The 17,831-nt window shown below is 41.3% G+C and overlaps 1 protein-coding gene across 1 annotated transcript in view; it reads right to left on the reverse strand.

Moving 5' to 3' along the window:
- LOC101628371 (ras-related protein Rab-3C) overlaps nucleotides 1-17,831 on the reverse strand; it is a 106,472-nt gene that overhangs the window by 20,882 nt on the left and 67,759 nt on the right. The window contains exon 2 of the mRNA XM_012721848.1: nucleotides 4,308-4,432. Coding sequence (XP_012577302.1) covers nucleotides 4,308-4,432 — 125 coding nt within the window. The remainder of the gene's footprint in view (nucleotides 1-4,307; nucleotides 4,433-17,831) is intronic.

Here is a 17,831-nt window from a genome sequence, read left to right on the forward strand (position 1 = left end):
TGATTTGGTGATGGGAAACCCGCGGGGATTACAATCGAGATGGAAAAAAAAAATGTGCAAAATGATGTAAAAATAAACTTTGTAATAAAAAATATTTGCCTCTAGAAAATGACTAAAAAAAAAAAACTTGCACAGGAAGAATAATCTCAGCTAGAGGATAATGTTCAGCTCTGAGGACATTTCCCTGACCTCTCCAAACACTCCCACCATTTAAACCAGTGTTCTGAAGGAGAAAATTTAAAGCATGTTTATTAAAAATGTGGATTCCTGGGCTCTCCTTGGTGGCTCATGGATTAAAGCACAACACTAAAAAGCTAGAGCCACTTGAGCATGAGTTCGATCCCTGGCCTGCAGGTGACCTACCTGGCGTGGCAGACCTCTCCTGGCCCGCTCGCCACTCCCCTCCCTTAACAGTATACTTTGTCGGCCTGTCCTGCACCCCACTCTGTCTCTGGTGAATCCTCTCACTGCCCCTGCACCTCTGGCCTGTACCCCAGTTCTGTATGCATAAACAAATAAAAAAAAATCTTTAAATAAAAAAAAATTGTGGACTCCTATACTTCAACTTTAGACACTCTGGCACAGCAGGTCCAAGGCTGGGAGCCCAAACACCTGGCAAGAACCCCTGCTGCTTCCCTCGCAGTGGGCCAGAGGCCCCCTTGGTGCTAGAGAAACTGAGTGTGACAGCAGACAGGTGGTGAAGGAGCCCTAAAGCTTCCATGAGGTTGGGGTTTGGACAAGATTTGGCAGTAATGAGTCAAAGCAGAGAGTTCAAACCTTGGGGGGTGATAGGTCGACAGGAAAACCAAAGTGCAAGAGGCAGAAGGAGGTGTATCCTAAGGAAACAGAAGGCTTGGCTGGCGAGGAAAGAGAACCTAGCGCAGCATGGTTTCACCGAGGTTTGACAAGAAGAGCATGCCCAGCAGCGCCAAGGGCAACAGAATGACCAGGACAAGGCAGGCCTAAATCATGCTCGTTATCTATATAATCTATCAAGCACATAGTAATTGTTCCTGGAAGGTAGGGTTATTTATCATCAAATTCTGAGCTTCTGGCATATTGCAGACACTTAAATGTATGGAGAATTGAATTGGATTGGCAAGGGCAGCTGCCATACAAGAATTTTAAGGAGCTCGGCTATAGCTGAGTTCCATCAAGTACCCTCATTAGGCTGGGCACACGTTGTATGCCCATAATCATCTGCAAAGGAGACTTGATGGTCACCAAATCAATAAAGCGTGATTTGAGCCATCTGCTAAGGTGGGAATGACACTTAAAAATAGTGCCCAACCTCTGTATGCGATGGTATTCCGGACAAAGGAGTTCTATAAAAATAAAGCAAAGATCTTTAAAATCTTTAAATTAAGACTTCTTTTTCTCTACAAAGGACTTCTCATTATCATTTATGGAAATGTGTATTCAAGAAACCAACCACATTAAAGGAGGTAAATGACTCTCCAAGAATGCACAAGTGTGGGTTGCTATGACAACTGCTGGGTTTTATTGAACAGAGAGCAAATAATCAATTTGAAACCACTGGAAGAACTTTGATGGGAGCATAAAACACGTCTGCCCCACAGTTCAGGAAGTTTCCAATATTATGTACTGCCTGAAAAGGGTCTGTGTGTGTCCGTCAGCAGAGTTCTTGGTACCTCCCCACTATTCTAACATTTCTTCCATAACTGATTCTTTTCAATAACCAAGCGATGTATCAGAATAGTAAAAAATGCAGCCTTTTACATGCCTCGTTTGTACCGATGACACTAACAATTTATCTTCCTCTTGGACCAAACAACTTCATGACGTGTATATGGAGACAAGGGGCATCCGTACAGCAGCCCCCCTCCTCACCACACCATGCAAGAAAATACAGGGGTATTTTCAGAAAGTGACCCTGCCAACCCTCCCAGGTTTCCTTCCTTTCCTCTTTCCAGGAGCTTCTATTCTCTGGTACTGCAGTGCTAAGAGGACTATTGTAGTGCTAAGGGAAGACTGCCATGTTTCTAAGACTTTTAAGAAAATGGATAAATTGATAAAATGGGGAGTGGCCCTATAAATGAGATGATAATGGGTGAAGGACAGTCACAGAGAGACCAGACATCAACTGTGTGACTTTGTCCAAGGTGGGCTGAAGAATGTTTGGTGGAACAGCTCGTCTGCTCCTTAGGTGATAGTCTTTAGTCAGGTGATCTCATTAATCTCGACAAATAATCAGTCTCTCAGACTCAAATGTACAGCATTCATTTATTAGATCCTAGTGAAAAAGTAAGCCATGGGAGGGGTCTGTGCTTCACTAGGCTGAGAGGCAGTTACCTGCAGGGTATTGCCAAAGCACCTCCTCGAGAGCGATCTTTTCAAATTGTAGTTTGAGCCCTATTATAGGGTCCTAGGATAAATTTAGTGTGTTCAGGCCAATAATATAGAAAAATGCAAGAAATGAAAGGTGAAAAAAATGTAAAAATGAATTTATTCTAATAAGGTGTCGGGGACCGAGACCAGGACCTTGCCTCCTATGCACAAAACAACACTTGATCGGAACTTAGGGTAAACATCCCGGTTGAGAAAACAGCACACCCGAATCCCTTCCCCACTCCCTCTCCCTTCGTGCTCAGCAAGTTCCGGTGCCTGAGATAGGTTTCATCTCTGGCTCCCGAGATAAGTGTCCACTTCCTTAAGATGACAACAGCTCCCTCCCCTCAATCCCATTGGCCTTTGAGACATCAAACCATCAAGACCACCCGCCCCTTCTCCCCCCCCCCCCCCCGTACTTTCTGTACCGCCCTCATGCTCGCCCTCATGCTAGTGCCTATCTAGGAAAAGAAGAATAAAGCTCTCCTCAGCGAAAGACGTGTCCGCGTTTTTCCTCGCACTGTCCCTGGGGCTCTGCTCCCTCGCCTTGCTGGTCAAGGCCCCCCGGAATAAGGGAAAATGGATTTTGTGAAACTTGTACTCTTTTTATGTAGCCCCTAGAATCGTGGGTTGAGTGGATTTCTTACTATAGGTTCTGCCCATAAAGCTTGGAAAGGAATATCCTTCCAAGAATCCTTCTTTTTTGTCTGTGAAGGAGAATGGGGCAGGGAGAAAGAGTTCTAGGTCTTTTGTTCTAGGGTTGGAGTTGTGTCCACCACTGCTCTACACTTCCACGATTATGAGAGGTTCCAACTTTTCCTTTCAATGATCCTCTCAATGTCTTTGTTCTCATGTGCCCTTTCCTTGGGATACATTCTTTCATCTTTGTGGTTTTCACATTCTACTCTCCTTTGGGGATCATTCAAACCTCATCTAGTCACTTAACCCACATAGTCTCTATCTTCTCTGATCAGGCACCTCCTCATAGCTGTTCTGCTCACTTCTGCACATCCTCTCTACCGATGTCTCCTCTGCGTTGTTCTTTACCTGCCTCTCCACACCACTCTACTCCCACATTCCTGCTGGCACCTCTCTCTCCCTGTATACTTTCCTCCTCTTCCAGGGGCTTTCCTCTTGGCATCTGTTTCATTATCATCTCCTCAGTATCCTGTTTTTGTTGTCATTTCTGCTTGCTTGTTTATATTCCTAGTCTTCCCATTTGATTGACAGCAATGGGGGCCCAGGGACTGTGGGTCTCCTGCTTCCTGTGCTCTGTGAGTTCTGGCAGAGTGTGAGGAACATATCAGGTGAGCAGTAAAAATGTTCTGAGTCAGTCAACCAATCAAAACCTCCTCCTTAGCACTCAAAACTCATAGCAACAATTTTCTCTTTAGATACAGTGTTTTGTGTTTGAAATGGCTTTGTCATTCCAAAGCTCTCTCGTATGTATTGCTTGTCACAGTTGATCTTATCTACAAGGACGTGATAAAGTGGGCATGGGTTATGAAGCTCATTCTTGAGAGAAGAGGAAACAGAGTCTCAAAGAGGTTTTGTGACACTACTAAAGTGAATGGTGTCCATAGAATCAGAATCTATCTGCCATACCTTCCACCTACGCAAACTGGAAAACAGTCATCACACAGTAAAATAAGGTGCTCACTCAATACAGTTACTGTTTGTGAAGAATTAAAAAAAAATCCCACAAAAAGGGCAGGCAAAGCATATCCTGTATTTCACATGAAATGAGAACTCAAATATCTTGCGCTAGGTCAATATACCGGCTATCTACTTTGCTTTTGTAATTATGCTTGGATTTTAATACCACACGAAGTAGGAGGAAATCTACTTACTTGCAGAGCAAGAGTTGGTTTTAGTAAAGCCACTAAAGCAATTAGCTGGGACTGTTACAAATAATTATCAAGTTGTACTCATGGCTAACATGTTAATGTGTTGCTTACCGAGCTGTTCTCCTAAATGTTGACCTCTCTCGGTTGAAATGACCCGCTCATCTTCCATGTCACATTTGTTCCCAACCAGTATAACCTGGGCATTATCCCAAGAGTATGTTTTGATCTGAGTTGACCTAAAAAAAAGAACAGGCAAAAAGCAATCAGAGCAAGGCAGGACAGCATAAAGAAGAAATATATTCTACAGAGGAAGATGATAGCAAAAAATGAAGCCCAAATGCCTGACATTTAGAATTAATTGGTTTCATTTCGGATTCTCATCAGGGACTGCATGAGTCAAAAATCAAGGAAACAATGGTGGTGTATTAATTTTTTGTATTAAATGAAATTAATATTACTGCTCCTTCCTCCTTTCCCAGTTACAGGCCCACTTTATGTAGTATCTTTATAGCCAGAGGGAACCAGCCATCCAAGTTTGCCCAAGATGTTCCCTGTTCTTGGAATAAAAAAGCCATATCCCTTGAAATCACTAAGCTCCAGGACACCCAAGACTGTTGCTGGTTCCTATTTATAGCTATGACACAGAAACTTCATTCTTCCTTTTTACAACAACTTAAACACTCTAGGCAATCAGGTAATGATAATTTTAAAAATGAATCATAGCAAGAAATATACGCATGCCACATTTTATAGAGAAAAAAACCAAAGTAATCAATATCAAATTTCCAGTATGATGGGCTGGGTGTTTTAAGTTACTGTAAACAAAATATCTAGAATTCAGGATAAATAACCAGTATGGACAATGGCTCCCATAATCAAATTTTGACTTTGAGAAATAAGATAAATAATTGATATGCATGTACTGTTCTTAATACTATATATATATATGTTACACTAATTTAAACCCTGAATGGAAGGAGATATTATTGTCATCATCTCCATTTTACAGTTAAGGAAGATAAGGCACAGGGAAGTTAATCTATGCAACTTCCTCAGCTGCTAAAGTGACGGGTGTAAGTATCAAACCTAGACAAGTAGGCTCTTGTCTTTGCTCTTAAACATGATTCCAGTTACTCATTAATTGTATGAGAATAAACTCCTGTCTATTGTTATCTCAGAGGAAATAGCCACATTCTTTAGTCCTTTATTTTGGTATGTTCTTATTTGAGAAAAATGAAGAGAGGTGGAAAAGAAAAAATAATCAACAAATGGTCAGGGAAGTAATATTGAAATGTTGGAAAGCTAAACAAATGAAAGTTTAAAAAAAAAAAAAAAGGATGCTTTAAAACACTCTTACCAGGCCCTCCCTGGTGGCGCAGTGGGTTAAAGCACAGCACTGAGAAGCTAAAGCCATTTCTGCATGAGTTCAATTCCCGCCTGCCCCAGAGCCCAGAGGTGGCGTGGCAGACCTCTCCTCCTGACCCTCCCCCTGCTCCCCTCAGGAGTATACTTCATCGATCTGCCTGTTCTGTTCCCCACTCTGTCTCTGGTGAAGCCTCTCGCTGCCCCTGAGCCTCTGGCTTGTACCCCAGTTCTGTATGCACAAATAAATAAATCTTTAAAAAAAAAAAACACTCTTATCAGTGATAGAAAAGTCTTTCAAGATTATTAGATAGAAAACAGTGATAAACTGTTTTCCACTTGAAGAGAGAATAAAAGTAAATAGCTTCAACTGCAGCTGGACAGCTTTCCGTGACACGTGTCCACTGTTTTCTCCCTACTGAGAAGGCGAGCTGGGAGCAGATGTGCAAGCACAAGCTTTCAAATGAGACTAAGAGATCTGGTGAAATAGACTTTTAGTTCCACTTGAATATCTCAGGGACACAGCCTAGGGTAATCTGGGGACATGAGCTTCCTGATATGATACCTATACTAATGGTAGATCCCCTAGCAACAAAGATATTAAGTAAGTATCCCTCAACTGGGGTTAAAAAGGAAGAAATTCTACACGTCCTACTTCTCCTTTACCTCATCTTTTGTACATTAAAAATGGTGAGTTCAGGTCCTCCCTGATGGCGCAACAGGTTAAAGCAGAGCATCAAGAAGCTAAAGCCACTTCCGCATGAGTTTGATCCCCACCTGCCCCAGAGGTGACCCACATGGTGTGGCAGACCTCTCCTGACCCGCCCGCTGCTCCCCTCAGCAGTGTACTTTGTCGATCTGCCTGTTCTGCTCTCACTCTGTCTCTGGTGAAGCCTCTCACCACCCCTGAGCCTCTGGCCTGTATCCCAGTTCTGTATGAATAAATAAATATTAAAAAAAAAAAGGTGAGTTCATACTGAATTAAGATAATAAACAAAGCCCTCTAGTGGGTACATTTTAAAGCTCAAATGCTGATATAGTTTCACAAGGAAATTCCAAAAAAACAATAGTAATGATGATGATTGCAAAATGAACTACTACTCAGCTATAAATTAATGAACATTTGCCATTTGTGGAAAAGTGGATTGAACTAGAGGGGATAATCCTAAGTGAAATAAGTCAGTGGTGGTTTTTATGTGATTTAAGGCTTTCCTTAAATAAATTTTAAAAAATTATTTCTCTGTTCCTGTAGGCCTTGTAAGTCAAAGTCTGGCCTATGTCTGGAAAGGCCCTTAGTAAAAAGTTCTTTTGCTGATGGAGAAGGCACTTACCTGGCACACACCTAGAAGTCAAAAGCCCAGAATGAGGTTTGTGAGACAGAGTCACAGGAGACTATCTCCCTTGTGTAAGGAAGGGGATAGCCCATGACTGCATAGACCTGATTTGGGGTGTATCCTTGGGTGAGGAAAGAAATAATTCAGCTACCTGCCTTTTATCCTTTAAATAACTCAATGAAATGCTTGTTTTGTTAAAACTAAAATGTTCATTAAACATGCCTGAGTACCTCAGTTCTGAGGATACAATGATCCACAAAGACTTTGGCTCCTGTGATAGATTACATTTATGTATACATAACACTCCCTGTTTCCTAATAACTTGTAAAAAATATGAAAAGAATAGATATGCATTTTTGGCTATAACTGTGTCAGAGCCACCCCCTTTCCGTTTTTTTTTTTTTTTCTTTTAATGGGTGAATGTGACACAGGCTATGCAACGTCCATCGTCTGACAGATTCCGGGTGGATGGGGATAAGCTCTGAAAAATCAGACTGTCCACTGCTAACTTATGTTATGACCTCCCTTTTTTGTATAAACATAATATCAAAATAGTCTGAGCAACATTCAGTTTATAACTGGATTGTCTTAGCCACACAGGTGGCTGCCTGGTTCAGGCAAGCTGCCCCAGGAGGAGAAATTCCTCTGTCTCCTGAGACAAAAGGCAAGCCCCAGGAGAAATAAGACCCCAGGACATAAAAACTCCTGGGAAACTTCCTTGGTTTCTTTAAATAAAAAAGCAAGCCTCAGATAAGGCTCCCAGGGCATAATGGACAAATTTTAATCTTGACTACACAGGTGTTGCTTGATATACAACTGTACAACTTTCTCTTAATTTTTAAAACAAGCACTAACTACTCTCTGCTAGCCTTAAATTAGCCATTAGCTTTTCTTTAGACAATCACTGATAACACTGCTAACAAAATTTATTACTACCCCAAGACCCCTAACAACCTTTTGCTAACAAGCTCACCCTTTCCCAGACCCCTCTTCATTTGAGTGATAACTAGACAGCTGTATACATGATAACTATCACAAAACGTATAATCTATTATACCATAAATTGTTAAGAGATGAATGCTTTTTCCCCTTGTCCTTGAGAATGTTTTATGGAGATATCTCATTAACTTACCCTATGCATTATTACAATTAACTACTTGCTACACAGTATAAATAAAGACCTGCTGAGGGAATGGCAGGAAGACTTGCACCCTATCCTGACTCCTGTGTCTTTCTCGCACCCGCTCCTGTCTCCCCTTTTGGAATCTCTGCTCGCCGACGCCTTCCCATCTTAGGGTCCTGCCTGTGCTGCCTCCAGACACCTCAAAAGTTGGAGCTAGTCTCCGACATGAATGGATAAAGATGATGTGGCCTAAGTACACAGTGAATTACTCAGCTATAAAAGGTGCAATCTTGCCATTTGTGACAAGGTAAATGGAACTTGAAAGGACTATGCTCAGTGAAATAAATCAGAAAGAGAACAAAAAAAGTAAGATTTTATTCATATGCGGAATATACAGAAATAAAGCAAATGGGCCTTCCCTGGTGGTGCAACAAGTTAAAGTGCAGCACGATGAAGCTATCTGTAACCACTGCAGCACGAGTTGATTCCCAGACAGGGAGGTGACCCACATGGTGCATCAGACCTCTCCTGTCTCACCCACTGTGCCCCTCAACAGTTTATTTCAGTCAATCTGCCTCTGTTCTGCTCTCCACTCTTTCTGGTGACTCCTCTCTGTCCTCTACCTCTGGCTGGTACCCCAGTTCTTATATGCATCAATAAATCTTTGAAAAAACAAAAAAAAAAAGAAAGCAAACAAATAAATCAAACCTTTAGAGCCTGACAACAGTATAGTGTTTACCTGAAGAGAAGAGGTAAAGACAAGAGAAAAGTGTGTGGGTGGGTGGGCGGGTGGGTGGGGAGGTGGTAAGTTGACGGGAGGGGTTGAATGATGGGTATATGGTAACTAGAACTTTGGTGCTGGGTATGGTATGGTGTCTTACATTTGAAGAGGTATGAGCTATACTCCTAAAACTCTCAGTATTTTAAATCAATATATTTTGAAAAGCAAAATAATTTTGGTGTGGGCCATTTGTTCTAAGTTAAACAAAATGTTCACCTGTTACCAGAATTGGCTATTCTAATGATTAAAATCAGGGGCGGAAACACTCCATATTTGGCTTTGCTTTTATCTTAAGTGGATTTCCTACTGATGTCTGTCTCTTATAAATAAAGTAGCTTTAGGCAAAGTCCAATTAGCAACTAGAGGGACCAGAGCCATGGTTTCTGATTCACGAATTACCATGTCACAGGATCTAAGATTACATGAAGTGTAAGATGAAAATTAGTTTAGGAATGGCTAAGAATGAAAAGAAAGCAATGAAATGATGATGCAGGGATGAAATGATGAAGCTTTAACAATAGCCCTGCCAGAAGTCTCATCCACTGCTTGTTGTTTTGAAATTTCTTTCATGTGTTCTGAGTGACTTAATTTTTTCTGCCGCTTTTGTTTGCTTGGTACATGATAATCATTCTGAGTCTCTTAGTAGTAAGTCAACATACCCAGCTCCTTGTGGCTTTTTAAGTCCTTTAGAGTAAAATGGTGGTCATTACTTAAAACTAAGAATTCACGTCAAATCTGTATCCCTTCCTGTATTCAAAATAGCTTTCTACTTACATGCCAAAAATTCTACTATTTCACTGAAGTAGTGACAGTATAAGCAGCTATGACCAAGTTAGCTCACATACAGGTAATGAAATCAATCTTTAGTACTGCCACAGTCAAGCAATCACTGACTAGACATCGCAATTTCAGAGGTGTTAATGTATAAAAAACTATGTTTCTTCGATTCTGTGAACTATTGCTTTCTTGGTATTTCTTTTATGTATAAAGATCAAGGTTGAAATAAGAATTCCAGTTATTTCTTTACTCAGGAAAACTTGGAGATGAAGTATTCATTTCATTAGTTAAGACCCAGAATTGTACATAGTTCATCTATGTCAGATGAATGTTCAGATGGTAAATGAACTCCCATACCTTCAGCTCAAGATCCTCACAATTTATTCACAATTTATTTAAAAGAAAGCACTGATGGGCTCTCCCTAGTGGTGCAACAAGTTAAAGCACCACATTATGAAGCTCTCTGAAGCTGCCACAGCAGGAGTTTGACCCCCCACCCCAACTCTGTGAGGAAGCTGACCCACATGGTACAGCAGCCCTCTCCCGACCTGCCCGCTGCTCCCCTCAACAGTGTACTTTGTCAATCTGCCTGTTCTGCTCCCCACTCTTTTCTGATGAATCCTTTCACTGCCCCTGCACTTCTGGCTGTACCTCACTTCTGTATGCACAAATAAATAAATCCATTCTGCTTTCTTTAACTTGAGTATCTTCATCTGTCAAGTGGGGCAATCAACCTTTGTGTCTGTTTTCTGAGGCTACTGTAGGGCAAAGGTGGTTTTAGGTGTTGTCATACTCGATTTTTTATAAATTGGGACATGTCTACAAAACAAACATTATTAATACTAGCTTAGTAAGCCATTCTTCCTCAACCCAGCTCAATTTATCCTTTCTCATTTCTATAATCTGCATAAGAATTTGGACTTTTTGGGCCCTCCCTGGTAGCACAGCGGGTTAAAGCACAGCACTAAGAAGCTTAACCCCCTTCCACATGAGTTCAATCCCCGCCTGCCCCGAAGGTGATCCACATAGCACAGCAGACCTCTCCTGACTGGCCTGCTGCTCCCCTCAGCAGTGTACTTCGTCGATCTGCCTGTTCTGCTCCCCACTCTGTTCCTGGTGAATCCTCTCACCCTCCGCATCTCTGGCCTGTACCCCAGTTCTGTATAAATAAATCTTTAAAAAAAAAATAATTTGGACTTTTTTTCATTAAAAAAAGTTTTTTTGTTTTTGTTTTTGTTTTGTCTTCAGTTTACATCAAGGTTGAGGTCCCACTGGAGTAATTTTGAATTTCAACTAATTTCTGGGAGTGATGGACTTCCTCTAGAACATCTCTAGAACATCTATAAGGAGAGTGACACACATTTGCTGAATATATCCTCCTTTCATGTGGTATTACTATGTAGTAACTCTAGGTCAAGAGTGTATTTTTTTAAATTTCTTACTTGGAGATTGGTATTTTAATAACCTCATAGGGTCCTATTTCTCTGTTGGTTAGAGAAAAACATTTAAAGGAAGTGATTGTCACTAAATAATATATATGTGAAAAGATGATTTATGAACATGATTTCTGAGTCACTGCCAAAAATCCATTGGGATTTACTGTTAATCTCAGTAAGATTAATGGAATCAGAAGCAATATTCTGGTCACCATGGCTACTCTACCCGTGGGAATTAACTCACATCTTACCTTTACCAGATCATAGTTGCCAAAATAATCTATTTTGACAGTTAGTTACAGATAATTTTTTGAAGACCTATTTTATTTATTTATGCATACAAGAGCTGAAGTGTGGTCCATATGGGGGGGGGACAATTCATCAGAGACATAGTGGGGGGCAGAACAGGTGGACCAACTGAAATACACCACTGAGGGGAGCAGCGGGTAGGAGTGAAGAGGTCTGCTGTGCCATGTAGGTCACCTCCCTGGCTGGGAATTGAACTCCTGCTGCAGTGGCTGTAGATAGCTTCATAGTGCTGAGACTTAACCCTTTGTGCCACCAGGGAGGCCCTAGGTAAAAAAAATTTTAGAACTCTAGCAATCCCTAACATGCATATGTTTATATAGTTTGTATATTTCTCTCTATAAATATCTATCCATATACACACATGTATCTGCTGTATGCAAGAATGAGTGACTAGATATATCTGAGAGATCTGCCAGCTGTCTGTGGCTGAGGCCAATACTATGCAATTATTTCAAGAATCCAAGTCACCACTTTGATCACTGGAGCCCTGGCACCCCCCTTAGGCTACACTGGATTCTGTGTTGCTCTTCTAAATCCAACTTTATTTTCTATCATTTCTATCATGCTTCTCTTACAATTTTTGATGTCATATTGACTTAACAAAATCTCACATTCTATTTGTTCAAGTGGTAAGTGTGGTAGGAGCAACTGACTTCTATTCAAGAAAGGAAAAGTAGGACAGCAATGAGGGGAAAGAGCAGTGCCCTCTGGACAATAACAAGAGAGCCCCTTCAGTTGGCAGGATGAAGTATGACCCAGTAAAGATTCAGATGTTTCTAGGATCAGGAATGCCTGGGATATTCTTCCAGAATAGGAAAGGTCAGAGTCATATTAACAGAAATATCCTCACTTCAAATTCTCCTGAGGAAATTAACAGTCTTTGACAAGATGTCTGGCATCTTATTTAGCAGAAATCAGCTTGTGGAGGGGAAGATGGACTTGAATCCAGCCCTGTTCTGCCCTCAATTGGACTCCAGAACACTCTCCTTCCCCTTCATTGTCCCAGTGGGAGAGCAAGCTCTACATTCAGCCAAAATCTAAACACGAAGGTTTATGACAGTGAGAGAAGACTGAGGAGGATGGAATTTCCTCTTCCTGTGGGAACTCAGCTTTCCAAGGAGAGGCGGGAGCCCAAGTATGTGGGGCTTTGAAAATAAGAGCTATTAGAAAAGGAGAAGTGGTAGTTGAGAGAGCGATGAAGACAGGAAAAGGAGAAATACCCATTCATCCTTTTTGAAGCCTGGAACTATGATTCCACCTTTCTAGGCAGGGGAATAAAACTAGACATAGCTATATTCTGTATTCATTCAACACTAGCCTACTCTTTTGAAATAGCACTGTCAGAAAAATTGTGGAAAACTTTATAGAGTAAAAAACATTATCGTGGGTGCCGCCATAGCTTTTCAGGACACCTCTACTTTTCATCATCTGAGTGGTTTAACAACTCTGCAGATGGCAAAGGACAGATAATGAATTCCTGCCAGTAAAAAATAGAAATGCAAATGAATTGGCTGGTAGAATGCAACTGATTATTGCCCCATGGATATTAGCCTGTTTTGCAGCTATGAGTAAGATCTTTTCAGCATTCCTGTTTGCCTCTCTCTATTCATTGAAAATCCCCTTGAACCTGTAGCAATATGTACTAGGTCCATCATTAATTGCTAGAATTAATGATGTAACTATTTTATATTTGGATGAAAGTTGTATATGTGTGTTAAGAAGAAATTAACCACTTAGTAACCACTTCAGTAAACAACTGATGGAAGGCAGGCATGGTTGGAATGACTAGGCAAACGGAATTCGAGAAAGGGAAGTAACCAGTGTGACCACAGCAGATGCCCAACCTTCCAGGTGGGCTACTAGGTGCACTGACCACAGAAATCAGTAGCTGAGCAATAGTTGAGACCCATGTGGAGCAGGAGAAACACTTCCAGTTGTGAGAGTCAGACTGAGTGTCTTAGACATGCCCTAAGGTTATCAGGGAGCACTCTGAGCTACCAAGACGCTGACTCTTGTTAAGCCACATATGGAGAACAGTTGACTCTGGGGAGAGTCAGTGTGGTAGAATAAAAATTATGTAACATTACACATGTAAAATGTAAACATAAAACTAAAATAATAATAAACCCCAGCTTCAATTATTAAGCCCTAATTGTGCACCCGGCAATGCTAAGTGCTTTCCATTATTTCATTCAATTCCTACTACACTAAGGTAGATACTGTTGCTTTCCCCACTTTCTGGGTGAAGAAACTAAAATGAAGACTTACTGAGGACAAGTTACCAGCAACACTCAGCTACTGTATGATGCAACTAGAAAGCAAAGCTGTCTACTGCAGTAGGAACTCCCAGTCCTGGGTTTGATTTCTTAGTACTTAAATCAGAGGGGTATTCTCTTAGCTTTCTTCAAACTCTACTGTTCTTTTTTAAGAGGAAAAACAGTCTATCAATATTGTAAGCACATTTTCATGAGGATCAAGCCAACAAATGTCCATGAAAGAGTTGGAAAAACAACAGAGAGCTTTAGGAATCCAAGGCCTTACTACTGGTGAATTGACATTGTTAGTTAGCCACCAGTCACTGGCATGTTCTCTCAAAATCACTGACTATACAATCATCATTGTGAATTTCTTTGTTGTTTGATGAACTCTAATTAGAAAAGATGAAAGTGAGAGAGAGAGAGGAGAGAGAGAGAGAAAAGAACAAATACCTTACAATTCCATTTTAACCCAGCAAATGTATCATCAGGTGTTAGGCCAGGAGCTGGGACCCAACACTAAAGGAAGACATAGTGTCTGCTCAGGGAGCAACCCCAACCCAATGTAGTGATCTTGGGGGTACCATCAAACCAACAGGTGGTATAAACAACTACTGTGCACAAGACACTGGTGGCACCCTACTGGGTGCTGCTTTGCAAATTTTAGCCAACATCAGAATCACCTTGGAAGTTTACAAGACAGATTCCTGTGCTGCTTCTGATACTCTTGATTGAGGAGGTCAAAGTGAGGCCTGTAGCTCTGGATTTGTCACCAACACTCCAGTGTTGCTGCTGGTTTTCAGACCAAACTTTGCATATATAAAGTACAGGGAGATTGAAATAGGTGGGACTAGGCCACTGGCCCCAGGTTGCCGTGGTCACCAGAGACAGAAGGTCCAATTTGAAAAAATGGTAAATGGGCAGCACAACTGGGGCCCCTTTCCATCAGAAGCTTGTGGCAACCGCCTCAGAGGCAGGGCCATGACACACAGGAATGGGACTTCTGGATGGGGGTTGGCAGCCAGAAGACAGGGCTTTGGGCCTTTCTAAAGGTGAGGTATTTTCCACCCCATTTTATGACTTGAGATTATGCTCTTGGTCATCTCTTTCCCTCACCTTTTTCTTTTTTCTGATCAGTCATTTCACATCTTATAAAGTCTTTAGTTTTTTCTGTTGACCATAAAGGAAACATGGAGTGAGAATAAAGTTTTGTCTCTATGACCTCTGTTACTACTTGTTATTATTAGAATCAGTCAGCAGTTTTTAAACAGGCTAATATAATCATGGTATCACTAATTCTTAAGTCTAAGGTGGAGTCTTCATATTAGAGAATTGCATGGGCTGAAGCAGAGGTGCTCAGTACTATACAGGTCTGGGAGCTATGCAGAGAAGAGCTGGGGAGGTTTCCAGAGGGGGAGAGAACTAGGCTGGTTGGGAGCACCATGCCTGGCCATGTCCCTGGTGATTCTGGGGTTGCCCTTGGGCCTGCCCAGTGGATGCCTTTGTGTGATTAACTCCCACTACCCTCCAGTGGGTGAGAGAAGAGGGAGGAGGTGGTTGTGAGGGTCCTCCTGGGATAGTGCTGTGTTGGGCACAGTGTCTGTGGGGGGATTATGGAGGAAAGCAACTGAAAAGCATGGAGGAAAAGAAAGGCAATCCTCAGAATCAAGCACTGGATTTAATCAGGGATCAGGGCTGCTGCCCCTTTCCTAGTCCTTGGTTCCAGTAAAAGAGCTGAAAGGGACAGGGCAACTGTCCTCTTTCAGTTTCCTATTTGACTTTCTAACATCTTCCATTTAATGTCTCTAAAGCACTGTTCTAGTGCATAAAAGTCACTTCTCTCTGGACACCCTCCCCTTTAAAATGACAGCATTTATTTATTTTTTCAGATGAATCAAAGCAAAGGCATTTTGTCATTATAGAGAACTCAGACTTCACAAAACCAGAAAATACAAAAAGGCCAAGCTCTATAGTTACCATTTGCCCGTTTGCCTAGAATAACTGCTGTTCAGTTTTTCAGATGCCATGTCAAACAATGTACGTTTAATGTGTTTGGCTGTAGGCTGTCTGTACAAACCAAAGCATTTTTGCAGATACATGTTGTTGTGCAGTAGAGAAGTGCTCACTGCAGTTGTGTTCAGTTCAGAAGCTCAGATTAAGTTCTATTCTCATCATGTCTTTGTATGATCAAAATGACTCATGTTTACATTATATCCTTTGGAGGCAGGCAGGAGCAGACTGATACCATTTTGGTGAGGGTAAATTCTAGAACCCTATCATTCCAACAAATGAGAGCAAGCTACAACTGATGTGTAGAGTAGTGCATCAATTAAAAAGGAAAGTATCTCATGGCTGATTAAAAACCATCCTTGAAGTATATATCTGTCCCTCTTTCTTACTTCAGAAGAAATTGCCCACTAGAACCATTTAACAAGTAACTCTAGGAAAACAACAAATGAAAGAGTTCTGTACCAAAGGAGGCATTAAGTTTCTTAATACTTGCTTTTTAGATGCCTGTTAGCCTATTTAATAACAAGGTAGCTTTGACTATTCAGCATCTTTTGCGGCTCCATATAATTTCATGTGTTGTTGGTTCTTGCATATGTTTTCACTCTTCCTTGATGTGCTGTGTATGGAGGGAGACTGAGCCTTATATTGCCTGTTCCCCGGGCATCTTCACCCACTGGTTTCCAAAAAGAGACACAGTCAGGATACAGGAAAGGGAGGAAGATGAGGAAAGGATAGTCTTTGCTTTCTGCAGTCTCTCTGAAAAAAAAAAGAACATCCCTGATAGCCACTCCTGATGGGAGGCCACCCCAGTTGAGGCTTTAAAACACTTCTTCAGGCCCTCCCTGGTGGCGCAGCGGGTTAAAGCACTGCACTGAGAAGCTAAAGCCACTTCCGCATGAGTTCGATCCCCGCCTGCCCCGGAGGTGACCATATGGCGTGGCAGACCTCTCCTGACCCGCCCACTGCTCCCCTCAGCAGTGTACTTCGTCGATCTGCCTGTTCTGCTCCCCACTCTGTCTCTGGTGAAGCCTCTCACCACCCCTGAGCCTCTGGCCTGTACCCCAGTTCTGTATGCACAAATAAATAAATCTTAAAAAAAAAAAAAAAAAACACTTCTTCAAACCTAAGCTGTGGTTGATCATGTGTGGGTCATGACCTTGCCTCTAGGTATCTAGGATTAGATTGTCTCTACTGAGTGACTTGCCCTGTGTTTGGGCTGGCATATCACAGATATACTATGTTAACATTTGAATGGTTTTTCTCTCAAGAAATGAAGCAGGACACTGTTTTGTAGCTCAGAAGTCTTAGGCTGCTTTAATTCTCTAAGCACTGTGGAGATTTTAATTTGCCTCCTAGAAATCTAGAATGAAAGAACAATAAATAATAAAGTGAATGTAAACAGATAGAATTGGAAGGAATTAGGCTTGGTGAACGAGGAAGACAGATACTGGACAGTGTCACTCATGTGTGGAATATAGAGAAACAAAAGAAAGGAACTAAAAAAAATTAAACCAAAACAAACTTTAGAAAGCTGACTGCTGACTGCTGGATTGAGACTACTAGAGGCAGAGGGTAAAAATGAAGAAGGGTAAGAATTCGTATCTGCAAAAATGCTTTGGTTTGTATGTACAGTCTGCAGCTGAACCCATTAAACGTGACATGGCATCTGAAATCTGAACAGCAGTTATTCTAAACAAACAGGGCAAGTGGTAACTATGGAGCTTGGCCTTTTTGCATTTTCTGGTTTTGTGAGGTCAGACTTCTCTACAATGACAAAATGCCTTTGCTTTGACCTAAGGATGCAGATGAAGAAGGGGACCATGTGGTCTACAGGGAGCACTATGGGCACTTTGATGGGGTGTGTGCTTTGGCAACACATCTGAGAAGGTGTGAGCCTGTGTTCCTAAGCCAATTTTACCTTAATTAAAAAAAAATAATTAGAGGTTCTCCCATTATAACTTATCAGCTCAAGAAGGGTCACATTTAAATGTGTATATGCTGTCAGCTGTGAAAATAATGAAGGCTATCTACTCAGTTTTTAATATCATGAGCATTATTCAATGAAATAAAACAAAGAAAGGACCCAAAGAAGAAAGAAATAATAGCAAATCTAGAAAAATATAGACTATATTAAGCAAAAGCAATTTAGTAAAAATTCTAAAACTAGCATTTTTGTTTGCTTTGGTCAAACTAAGTGAATGTAAAATGAGAAAACATGATATAACTTTTCTTGAAAATTTGACGACAC

This window comes from Condylura cristata, unplaced genomic scaffold (genome assembly GCF_000260355.1).
Source record: "Condylura cristata isolate star-nosed mole 26May11 unplaced genomic scaffold, ConCri1.0 scaffold00007, whole genome shotgun sequence".
Taxonomy (NCBI): Eukaryota; Metazoa; Chordata; class Mammalia; order Eulipotyphla; family Talpidae; genus Condylura; species Condylura cristata.